Here is a 12,867-nt window from a genome sequence, read left to right as displayed (position 1 = left end):
CAAATCTATCCTCTTCTTTAGCTCTGACTTTTCAGACTACCTCTATTTTTCCCAGTGTCTCTTGGTCTCTCTGGCTGTGTTGGGTATGTTGAGTGTCTTTCTTTAAGATGCCTGTCTTGTGCACTGAAGCAATTCCAGGGGAGACCAATTTTCTTAAACAGCAATGTGTACCGAATTGCTTCTTTTTGTGTTCAGTGGTTAGGATTTTTTTTATTTTGTTTGTTTTCTTTGCTTTTCCTCAAGATTTTTAGGAGTGAGTTTGAGATGAGCTGCCCTCAATTCATAGTGACAGCTCAGACTAACAAGGCCCTGCTTCCTCCATCACATGGCCTGTCTCATCTATACCCCCTCCCTTCAATCCCTTCAGCAGCCTTTTGCTTTACCATGGCTTAGTGTTGTGTTAATATAACAATTATTGCAGAGATGGACATTTCAGGATCCTAAGTTCTGAAACAGACAAGGAGGGGACAGGAAGGCATGAAAGATATGAAAATAGCAAACAGGAGAAAGATAATATTTCAGAATAAATGGCCATGACAAACATTTTTTCTATTGAATTAGAGGTGACCAAAGAAAAACCCTCCAGCTCTGTCGGTTTTCAGGTATTTCGCTTACTCATACGTCAGAGTTCTCTTGCTCTTCTATTTGCTGATCCAAAAAATCCTCTTTCCTACCCTCTGCCCCTTTGTTACAGATGTCTTAGGAAGTATTATGTGCTGGAATAGTTGTATTTTTTCCTTTTCCCTTGCTACCTATTCGCTCTTCATCTTTGTCTCCAAAACACTGTTCATCTAAGAGTTTCCTTATCCCTAAATCTGCTAGCCCTGCTTCAAAGTATGATAAGATCCTTTGGTTACAAAATCACATTTTTCTGTGGTAGCCTGATTATGATGTTCAGTGACCACGTGTTTGAAGACAGAATAAGAAAGGTTGGCACTCAAAAGCTTCCTTTAATATAGCAAAACTTAACCCTGTATAGCAAAAACCTGTTTGGATAGTAATAGTATGACAGGCAAATATGATACACACATTACCAGAAGAAAAAAATAAATGTCTGGAGCTGAGACAAGAGAAGGGAGTTGCTTTCAGTCTGTGTTTGAGCTGCTGAGGGTGAACGCTCTGAGAAGGGGCAGGATATATAGAAATATGTTGGGAGGCTGTTCCAGATAGCATAAACTGCATGAGGAAAGGTTATTATGTAATTGTAGTGGAGTTAGCTTTCTCACAGAGGGGAACCTCACAGAAAAAAAAAAAAACAAAAACCAAAGAACTTGAAATCCAACCATTTAACTATTTGGAAAAAAAAAAACAACCCACCTTTAACGGTTATTTTAACATCTCTTTAAATGTATTTATCAGGGTAAACAAATAATCTCACGTCTCAGGGCAGAAGTCAGGTTTTCATTTAAAGGATTGAGAAAAAACTTTCTGTGTGCAGCTGTTACTGCCTGTTTTTTCCTGAACCTTCTACTGAAAGATGTAGTAATGTCAGGCAGTTGTGACATTCCTAGAAAGAGCAAACAATAAAGATGGCAGAGACTCAAATGTTGGTGCAAATCTATGCAGACTTGTAAAAGTACCCATGAAAACATATGTAGCAGCCCTGTACATCAGTGGGATTCAGAGCAGTGGGACCTGACAATAACAAAAATCTGTAGCTGTGGAAATGAAAATGAGACAGTCTGAAGGCTTGTGTAAGAGGCTGAATGGGGACAAGGGCACTTATGGGTAGTGCCAGGAAATTTAAGAGAACCTGACAGAAGATTTTCAGGTGAAATGGTGTGAGAAGAGGAAGAGAATTAAATGCCAAGTATGATTATGACATTATGAAGGAAAAAGGATGAGATGCTTGAAGATGTTTGCTTTTCCAAAGGGCGACAACAGAGTCCAATAGACCTAGCTGGCAAGACTAAGGACACAGGCAAGGTACTTTCTTTATCAAAACAGGAAAGGAATAAAAAGAGTACTGTCAAAGGCTGCATATGGCCTCAAGATGTGCCAGGGCAGGTTCCGATTAGACATTAGGAAAAAGCTCTTCATGGAAAGGGTTATCAGACACTGGAACAGGCTGCCCAGGGAGGCGGTTGAGTCACCATCCCTGGATGTATTTAAAGGTCAGGTAGATGAGGTGCTTAAAGATATGGTTTAGTAGAGGACAGGCATGGTTGGACTCGATCTCAAAGGTAATTTCCAGCCTAGTGATTATGTAATAATACTGTCTTTTACCAGGCTAAATCCAACAGGTAGAGCAGTGGAGTGTAAACTGTGTTCGTCGTCCTCTGAATGAACTACATTATTTTCAAATTAACAATCTGTTTGTTTCCAATCTAATTGTCAACACTGAGCACTCACCAGAGGTGCCCAAGAATTTAACCACATTGTTTTCTTCTTGCATAAGAACAACAAAAAGACTTTTGAGGTTTATTTTTTCCTTTAGGGGCATTTGTCAACTTTGCCTTTTTCAGCAAATTTGCCCATTTATGACTTGGGACTTAAAAAATTTTGATGTGCACTCAACAAAAAGAAACTCTTCTAGTTTCTCTTTTTACTGTGCCCTATCTCTGCAGCATGAAGAGAAACTGAATGTGTTTGTTTCCACACTTCAGATTGTGGTGGTTCAACCCCAAGCAATGGCAGAGCACCACATATCCCTCACTCACTGCCAAACAGACAGAGCTTCCCTGGGCTGGGATAAGGACAGGGTTACTGACAAAAGCACCATGAAATCGAAATTGTAACAGCCCCTGGCAAATTTCACTCACACCTGCTGATAGCACAGAATACGTTACCAACCCACTGATAACACAGAGCATGGCACTGATACAAGGACTGACTGGACACCCAGGCTGCACTCAGACTGCCCTGGAGGCACCCAGGAGCACCTCTACCTGACCAGCCCCTTTTATCTGGGAGTGTTGTCAGGTGGTGTGGAAACAGCTCGGGCTGACTCAGCTCACCTGTGTGACTGCTTGGGGAGGTTAACTCTGAACAGGCCACAGCCAGGACATTATCCACCCCTTTTTCCACAACATCTACATTATGCCCAGATCTTACCTTTTCAGTTGATTTGGGTGGCACATAACATATCATCTATAACTTATTTAGACCATCTGCCATGGACTGATTTTGCCATACACCAACAAATTAGGAGCTGTCCTCACCTAAAATTAAATCCCCTTGGGGTACACACTGGGCTTCCCCATCCTTTCACATCATCCACCAAGTGCACCCAGGTCCCTCAGCAAAAGCAGTCCCATGAATGGGTTTGCCTTTGCTTGAAGCAAAGACTGCCTTCCCCAAGAGGTTTGTCATGTGCAGTACAGAGACTTTACTTCTAAAGATAGGAGTGACAGTTGCTTTCCTCTGGTCCTCAGGCACCTCTCACAGTCACCATGGCCATTTTATTAAGATTATCAAGAGTGACCTTAAAATTACATTAGCCAGAACCCTCTTGGATGCATCCCATTAGGGTCCATGGGTGATGTGGGTCCAGTTTGCTTAAATATTCTTTCACCTGATCTTCTACCAGGAGGAAGATCTCCCTTGCTCCAGACTTTCTCCCAGTCTCTGTCATTTGGAGGTCCTAAAGACCAGTCTTGCTAGTAAAGGTTGCTGTGAAGAAGACATTCAGTATCTCATCCTTTTCCATGTCCCATGTCACCAGGTCCCTGCACTGCCCAGCAGTGGTCCACATTTATTCTAGTCTCCCTTTTCTGGGGCCACTCTTCCCTCCAGTGCCTTATCCCAGGGCAATCCTCCAAACAGAAGTCCAAATCTGCTTTCTTGATGTCCAGTGTTGTGAGCCTGCTTTTTGCCCTGCTCACTCCTCTCTGGACCCTGAGCTCCACCATCTCATGGTCACTGCAGCCAAGGTGAGTCCTTCCTTTATTGTGAGCATGAGGTCCAGCAGGGCACCTCCCTGCAATTGCATCCTCCATTGCTTGGGTCAGGAAGTAATCACCTATGTTTTCCGGGATCTGGAATTGCATATTGTGGTGGGATGACCCAGACTAGAGGCCAGGTGCCCATCAAAGTCACTTTATCGCTCTCCTCCTCAACTAGACAGGGAAGAGAAAATAGAATGAAAGCCTCCTGGGGTGAGATAAGGACAGGGAGATATCATACACTAATTGATGCCAAAGGAAAACCAGACTCAGCTTAGAGAAAAAAATCTGATTTATTACCATGCCAAATAGAGTAGATCAATGAGAAATAAAAGCAAAACACCTCCTCCCACCCCTCTCTTCTCTCCAGGCTTAACTTTATTCCCCTGCAGCAAGACAGCTGGACAGGGAATGGAGTTTGAGGTTTGTTCATCACACATTGTCTCCACTTAGGAAGGAGCCTTCCTTTTCAGTAGGATGGCTCCTCACATCATGCCCCTGCTCAAGTGTGGGATCCATGAGACAATCCTCTATGAACTCTCCAACTGAGTTCTTTCTATGGGATGTACTTATTCACAAACTGCTCCAGCATTGTCTCCTTCCACAGGGTGCAGTCCTTCAGGACCAGACTGTTCCAGGGTGGGTCCCCCATGGGATCACAAGTTCCCCCAGCAAACCTGCTCTGGCATGGGCTCCTCCTCCACAGAGCCATAAGTTCTGCCAGGGGCTTGCTCTAGTGCAGAGCCATGGGTCATAGCCTCCACATGCCTCTTCCTGTTTCAGTGTGGGGTCCTTCATGGTCTGCATCTGGAATCTCTGCTCCACCATCATCCTCCATGGGCTGCATGGGAGAACCTGCTTCACTGTGATCTTTTCCACAGGCTGCAGGGGAATCTCTGCTCTGGCACTGGAGCGACTCCTAGTCTCCCTCTTCACTGACCACGTTTCTCACACCTTCTCACTCCTCTCTCTGACTACAAAATATTTCTACTAGGTTTTTTGTTGTTTTTTTTCCCTTCCTAAATATGTTATCACAAGGGCTGATTGGCTTGGCCATGGTCATTGGTAGGTATGTCTTGGAATTGGCTGGCATTGACTTTATTGAGCATTGGGGAAGTTTCTAGCAGCTTCGTGCTAGAGGAGGGGAGGAGACAGAAAGTGAGGGAAGGCCAAGGGGAGGGAAAGAGTTGGTAGGAAGCTACAAAGATCATCTATTCCAGCTGCACAGATTGGATTGAATCAGGCCTGTGATTTTGTTAGACACAGACCTAGCATATCTCCATTTATAATTCTCTTGTGAAAAGAGCAAAATTAATAAAAGTGACAAATCAATATAGGACTGGACACCTACATCCATGAAACAAGCTCTGAAATAAATGTTCTACTATAAACATATTTAATAGCCTGTATGCATACAAAGGAAAATACTCATAGTATACTTCCATGGACATTCTAGATTGCTGTGGTGAAGAGGTACACACAGTGTAACTCTGGATAAAAAGTAATTCATAATGCAAATTAAGGGAAATCTAAGGAAAAGCTAACCTAATTTATTAACTCAATGTAATGAATACTCACTTGTTAAGCTTATCTTGGCAATCTCTCCTTCCTTTCTTTTATTCCAGTCCCCTCAGCTGTCCCTATGATGCATCAGGTGAGTCGTACTACCAGTAGCATCACACTATCATGGCCTCAGCCAGACCAGCCCAATGGGATCATCCTGGATTACCAGCTGCGCTACTTTGACAAGGTGAGCAGAAAGTGATGCAGTGCTGATTGTGTATCTGTTATGCAAAAGAGAATGGGGAAATCTGTCTGGAAGGAGCACCCCTGGGTCAGGATGGATATGGTGGAGAATATAGCTTCAATTATAAGGGAAGAATAAGCTGTAGCTTCATCTAACATCAGTTCGTCTGCATTTCCTGACTTGGAACCATCTAGGGACAATGCAAATACATAAAGACATTTGTAGCTAAGATAAAAAGTTGTGGCTAATCTGGTAAATTCAGCACCAGCTGACACATAACAATGAAAGGAGCTGAAATTTATGTGCTGGGATTACAAGGTGGCAAATATAAAGCTGTTCTCCTTTCATGTCTTTCATGACTTCTATTCCAACAGTTTTGAGGTGAAGGTGCGTAGGGTTGCTCAGACAAGCTCCCATTCCCAGTTTGTGATCTTTCACATAAATATTTTTGTAGGATTGTGCAGACATACTGTTTTGCTAGCAGTTAAGAGGCCTGCTATTGTAAAATATTTGACAGCTTCCTGGGTACAACATAACATATGTTCTTGCTCTGAATTCTCCCAGGAGAATACATGAGTTTGGAGCTTACAGAAAGGAAAATTTCACCCCAGCCAGGGCTTTCTTTTTTTTTTTGGGTGGATGTGTTTAGCAAGGAACCACATGTTGTCTCTCACTTTTGTGTAAGTCAGGTCTGAGGGTCTTGGGGAGAGCTTTGTGGAAAGCCCAGGTCTAAGGGAATGAACAACAGTGAGGAACAACGAGTAGTGTCTAAGGAAGTCTGGTCTTGGTTGTGGTTGGGAGGCTCTGTAACAGATTGGAAGAATATTGGGCCAACATGGAAAATAGCATTCCTTGATGAGGAAAGCCAGCAGTGTGGGCAGAAGTTTCACATTCCTTTTTGGTCACTGACATTCACAGGCAGAAGATGAGGATAACTCATTCACCTTGACTAGTGAAACCAACATGGCCACCATATCAAATCTTAGCCCTGGCAAGATCTATGCCTTCCAAGTACGAGCTAGAACAGCAGTGGGCTATGGCCCATACAGTGGAAAGATGTATTTCCAGACTTTAACAGGAGGTAAGTGCTACCATTTTGTACTCAGATCTGCATATGACCACTTGTCTCTGTCCCTGAGTGTATTAGCTTATCCTCTGGAGGACTGCTACCAGACACACCTACTCAACTTCTGTATATCATAACTTGCATATGCAGATGTGTTCACCTTAAGAAGCTTCATGCTGTCAGAGTGTATTGTTTATTCCATATTCCTCAGTCCTACTCCTTGTTGCCTCTGTGCCTCTAACCAGCCAGAGCACAGAGTGTCAGTAAAGCTCTCTTTAGGAGGGTCTTACAGTTATTTGCACAATACGCTGCTGTAGTGTGGTCTTCAGCTGTCACAGGACATCTTATAGCTGAATGCTCTGTGAAAGACAGGTGGTACATAGGACATGCTGAGAAGCTTGTCTTCCAGCAGTATCACCATCTATTCATGCAGAGTACAACATACTACCTTTGGTCTGGATCAGAGGTGATCATGTATGTCATCTACAAGCTAAATAGGGGACAATGGGATCAAAGCCCAGATGTAGAGCTAGCCTATTCTTAAGTGGCTAATCAGTTGCCAGTGGACCAGGGAAAGGAAAAATGGATTCAGAGGGAGCACTGGCTTTACAGAACTAGGAAGTCAGGCACTGGAGAAGCACAGTGACTGAAGGGGGTAAACAAGTCAAGCATTTGTTGAACTGTCAGGACTAGCCTGGGAAGCAAAGGAATGTAAGGGATGGAATTATGGATAAGAACCAGTTGAGTAGAAGGGAAATGCTAACAGTTCCTGTCCTCTGCATTTGTGTGTGTGTATGCATGTGTCTTCCTTGCTAGGGGAGCGCTCGGAGATGGTGCAGGACCGATTGCCGCTTATCGTGGGCTCAGCGCTCGGTGGTCTAGCCTTCTTGGTAATTGCTGCCATTGCCATCCTTGCCATCATCTTCAAGAGGTGAATTCCTTGACCTGCTCATGTGCACTGCAGACAGTGGAACTTTCTTATCCCTGCTACATAACCCCACCCCAAGGGAAACAGCCTGATGTACATTTATCCAGATGTTCTTGAGATGTCATTTTCTAATTAAGGAAAGATTTTGCCCCATTACTCTTAGCTGAGGAGCCTCTCCTTTAGTAAATCATTTATGTACTTAGCTGATATTTGGCTAATTAGCAATATGAACACAGGGGAAGCATTTTCAAGATGGTGCTGAAGATACTTAAACGCATCACTGTAAAGAAGGGACTGTAAATTGCATTTTTTACACAAACAATCGGAGAGTGAAACAATGTAGTGAAGAAGGACTGGTGGAATAAGATCCACTTCTTTAGAAGGTGCTAAATACCTTTTAACCAAGGACCAAGAGACAACAGCTCATTTGCTGAAGAGTAAAATCTGTATAACCCCAGTGCTTCCATGGAACACTGTCATAAAATACAGGTTAAAGAAAGGAAATGCCACTTTCCATTTTGGAGAGAAAAGAGGTCAGATGAGCATAGAGATAATCTCTTATGGCAAAAAAGGACAGATTTTTTTTTAAAAAAAGAGAGAAAAGTAAGGGTTGCTAATTTTGTAGACATGCAGATGTAAACAATGGGGGTTTTGTTATTTGAAGAAAATAACCGTCATTACCTGCTCCTTGAATTTACTGAGGTTTGAACTTAATCCCCCAGTTGTTAATGGAGTTTTGTATCTTTGCTCTACTCTGCCTCTGCAGAAGAGGGACTTTTTAGCTTTTTCTAGTGACCTAAAAAAAAGTATAAGCTACTTAATTTTAGAAAGTGACATCTAGTTTTAGTTATATCTTTTTTTGTTCTCTTCCATTTTCTACATTTGTTTTCTCCTTCAGTGTATATTCTCTTCTAACATTTTTTTCTTTTTTGAAAGAAAAGAATTATAAAATATTGTTATATTTTCAATGTTGCCTTCTTTTGTAGATTTGAACTGTTAAAAATATAATTTCATGTTACAGTTGGAAATGTGATATTATGTGCCCAAATCAATAAAGTGTATATTTTTATAAAAAAAAATAAACCAAACCCAGAATAAATTATTGTTGCCAAAACTATGTTGGGGAAAAACATGAATGGGTTTCTGTAAATGTACTTACATAAAAGGAAATTTTATAAAAAATAGATTCATTTCTACTTGAAGGATGATGTGCAATTAAAAGTTCAGAAACAATGGAGAGAGCAAATTTCTATTTTGAATTTGTCCTTGACAAGAAAAGTAAGATTGAAGGTGTAAGAAGTAAGGAACACCACATGAAATGAGTACTTCTTGAAAAATTTGAATATACATAGAATCAAATGCTATAATTTTAACTTGTTTTTGTAAATTTTTTGTACACATTTTCCAGACAATATACAATGTGAAACATCTATTTTAGCTAGCTGGCTATTTTTTTGAATGATGGAAAACCATTACTATGTCAGATAACCTATTAAAAAAATATATACCCGACTTTCAGATGAAACAGCGGAGTTGCACCTCTTAGGTATAGGCCCCCTGGAAGACTAGTTCTTTCTACAGCAGAAAAAAATGTGAATGTAGAACTGTCTGAGGTTTTGCAGTCGTAGCAGAATTTAAAGAGATAAACCTGACAAGGATAATACACGAATTTACGTGTTAGAATGACAAGATTAGTTATGTTAGTTAACAAAAATAAGATAATGTTTCATGATACTCTGGCTTTGGATGCTGAGTCAGAAACTAGAAGGTCTTATATTGAAATAACAAAGCATATGAGTAAACACAAATCTATGCATACAGCAGGGATATTACAGGGTGTCACAGGGTTTGTGGTACAGTTTGATCTAATTAATGTGATTTAGAAAAGATTGTAAACCAGCATGAATTGTACAAAATAATGAACAGTGTTGGTAATGAAGTGACTTGGAAATGGAAAATATGTTTAGACCTAACAAAGAATGCAATGAAGCTTAGAAAACCACTAGATCATGTGGAAAAAAAATTTGCTTGAATCGCAAACACTTTAGAGGAGAATGAAACCTGAGAAATGCCCATGCTAAGAAGGACCTATGCTTACTGGAGATTAGATGCACATACGCCATAAATATTACCACAATAAACCTGTTTTGATCTACACATGAAAAAAAATCACATCATGGAATAAATTTCTGTCCAACTGGCTCTGTGTGGTTGGTTTGGGGTGCCATATTTATGAAAAGGTAGTCAAAGTAAATGCTATTAAGAGACCAGAAGGAAAAAAAAAAATGGGGGGGGGGAGATTTATGCAAATTAAGCATTAGAGTAACTGGATCTGAGAATGTCTTTGAAGAACTTAAAAGGCAACACAAGAAATAGCTTAGATTAGTATTGAAAATAAGAATTTGTCGTAATTAAATGAAATTTAAATGCTAATTTAGCCTGGTTAGCAAGAAAAATTAAAAAAAAAAAAGCCAAGATAGTGCTGGAGGCCCTATCATTTGTCCTATCTAAAGTGGGGATGTAAACGGTGGTATAAAAACCACCACATAGAAAATAAGCATGCAATGGTTGCCAAGAGATGAGCAGGATCTTAACACCCACCTTCTATCCCTAAATTCAAGGATTCTCTGAGTCTTGCATTGAGAAGCCTACCTCAACATCCTATGAGAGACTCTTCTTCATGTTTTGACTTTCCTTTCCTTTATGTCCTGCAGTAAAAGGCGAGAGACTCCATATACAGACCGTCTGCAGCAGTATATCAGTGCACGAGGTAAGTGCTGTTGAGCAATAGATGACAAGGGCCTATCTCTTTTCAGGACTCATTAACACACATGCCTCTCAGGGTTTGATTCTGGTGATATTTTGGGCTGTCTCATCCACTACAGGACTTGGGGTGAAGTATTACATTGATCCTTCCACCTATGAAGATCCTAATGAAGCTATTCGAGAATTTGCCAAGGAGATAGATGTGTCCTTCATCAAGATTGAGGAGGTCATTGGATCAGGTACTGTGAGAATGCAGATTTTGAAATGTCTTGTTCAACTTGAGACCTGGCACACTATTGATCTGAAACGGACCTAACCATGGTACATCAAGTGTCAGGGTGACTAACCTTCATTTTTACCAAAATTCATCTTAACCTACTTACCCTTAGATGCTGGCTCCAAACCAAGTTTAAAACACCCTTTGAAGACTCACAGTTCCTCCTTTGAATTCTGAAGATTCAGTCAGTCCAACCTGACTGAATTTAGAGCCTTCATTGAGAACTTTACCTTAATCCAAACAGTCCTAGTAACCCTATTTCTAAGCAGTACCTGGAGTCCCCCTCGAGAGAATGTTTTAGTGCACCTGACTAAAATTTTTTGCTGTGTTTCCTTACTTGAGGTGTGTTTCTTCCCTCCCTGACAGGAGAGTTTGGAGAGGTGTGCTTTGGGCGCCTAAAACACCCAGGGAAGCGTGAATACACAGTAGCTATTAAGACCCTGAAGTCAGGTTACACAGATGAACAGCGGCGTGAGTTCCTGAGCGAGGCCAGCATCATGGGGCAATTTGAACATCCCAATGTCATCCATCTGGAGGGTGTGGTCACCAAGAGCCGACCAGTCATGATTGTCACAGAGTTCATGGAGAATGGATCACTGGATTCCTTCCTCAGGGTACCACAACCAGAGTCTCCCACAACTGTTATCTCTTCATCTTGCTCTGTGCCAGTCTCAGATCTGATAATTTTACCTGTCATTCCTCTTCAGCCCTGTCTCTATAAGTCCTCAGTTGCCCTCTTCAGGTGCAATAGAAATAATACCATAATACCAGAGTAAGTGCTTTTGGGCCAACATGGTGAAATATTCCAAAAGCTCACCCATCATATAAAAGTCTTCATTATTTTAGACATCTCCAGCTCAAATGAATAAAGATAATCAGTACTAAATTGTTTATTCTTGTACATAGCCTTCCAGTTATTATGTGCACACTTCAAAGTTCATCTTTGTAATATTTTCCAGACTATTCCACTGAATGTTTTCAAGTTTTAATATTGTAATGAACCTCATATTTATTTTTTGATTCAAGAGTTTTTCCTAGTAAGGAAACATAAATACAGATATTTTTGTACTACAGAAGTTTCACTTATTTTTTTTAAAACTTATTCATACACTAATTCAACCAGAAATGCTTTGGCAGGTAGATTTTGAAGACCACATGAACCTAATATGTAGAATTAAATAGAACCCATTGTAAAGATCTTAAAGGAGTAAGAGCAGATCAGTCTGCTCTCATCCATTTCGTCTTTGTAGCTAATGAGAGTAGGTGTAGAATGTTAAAGGAATATATGGTCACAAGTAGAGTTTTGACTTCAGAAAAGGTTCACCAGTGTCTGACTTAATTTGAAATTCATTGCCTTAAGCTCACCCTCCTTTGCTGTCCCTGAACCTTCAGATTTTGGCTGAAGGTAAAATGCATGCTCTTTAACTTCTAAATCCTCCTTGTTACTTTGCTCTCTGTCAGTCTTTCCCTTTGGCTTCATTCTGTGGTAGTAAAAGCCTATGCTTGCCTCCTCACTTGCAGCAAAAGGAAGGACAGTTCAGTGTGTTGCAGCTGGTGGGAATGCTACGGGGGATTGCAGCTGGCATGCGCTACCTCTCAGACATGAACTATGTGCATCGTGATCTGGCAGCACGTAACATCTTAGTCAACAGTAACCTTGTGTGCAAGGTGTCAGACTTTGGCTTGTCCCGCTTTCTGGAGGATGATGCTTCAAATCCCACCTATACTGGAGGTCTGGTGAGTTACAGCTAGGCAGTGTACTACTGCTATGAAGTGAGTTTCTACAGTGCTGCCAGCTATCATTTTCTTCTGTGTTCCTCCTTGATTTGGTGTGTTCTACTTAGTCCTTCCTGAGACCAGAGAGACCAGTGGCATAGAGCCTTCTATCTTGCCAGCTGTATGTTCCAAAACAGTAAAACCCCCAAAAAAGGGAATATCTGATCCACATTGCTATGTGAAATGAAGTCTCAGTACACTTCTTTGTGGAATGATGGTGAATAGGACAAGCATCATAACCTGATGTAGGTGTTACCTTTCCCCTCTCATTAGCGTTTTATAGAAAGTATAAAGAACTGAAGGAGACATTGAAGTCCAATACTACCACCCCTTGAGTCGGGTTTTTTCCTACAGAAAAGATAACTGGCACAAGTGTATTTGTGGGCAATCAACCATCAAATGAACTTACCGCCTCTGAAGTTC

General features: G+C 41.1%; 1 protein-coding gene across 1 annotated transcript in view; it reads left to right on the top strand.

Moving 5' to 3' along the window:
* LOC311196175 (ephrin type-B receptor 5) overlaps positions 1-12,867 on the top strand; it is a gene marked incomplete at both ends in the record, with an annotated part of 52,125 nt that overhangs the window by 36,008 nt on the left and 3,250 nt on the right. Inside the window, 7 exons of the mRNA XM_084269684.1 lie at positions 5,510-5,634; positions 6,550-6,712; positions 7,514-7,628; positions 10,340-10,395; positions 10,511-10,630; positions 11,035-11,282; positions 12,190-12,405. Coding sequence (XP_084125810.1) covers positions 5,510-5,634; positions 6,550-6,712; positions 7,514-7,628; positions 10,340-10,395; positions 10,511-10,630; positions 11,035-11,282; positions 12,190-12,405 — 1,043 coding nt within the window. The remainder of the gene's footprint in view (positions 1-5,509; positions 5,635-6,549; positions 6,713-7,513; positions 7,629-10,339; positions 10,396-10,510; positions 10,631-11,034; positions 11,283-12,189; positions 12,406-12,867) is intronic.

The sequence above is a fragment of the Gallinula chloropus genome (assembly GCF_964237585.1).
Source record: "Gallinula chloropus genome assembly, chromosome: 1".
Classification (NCBI taxonomy): Eukaryota; Metazoa; Chordata; class Aves; order Gruiformes; family Rallidae; genus Gallinula; species Gallinula chloropus.
This window is presented reverse-complemented; position numbering and strand designations above follow the sequence as displayed.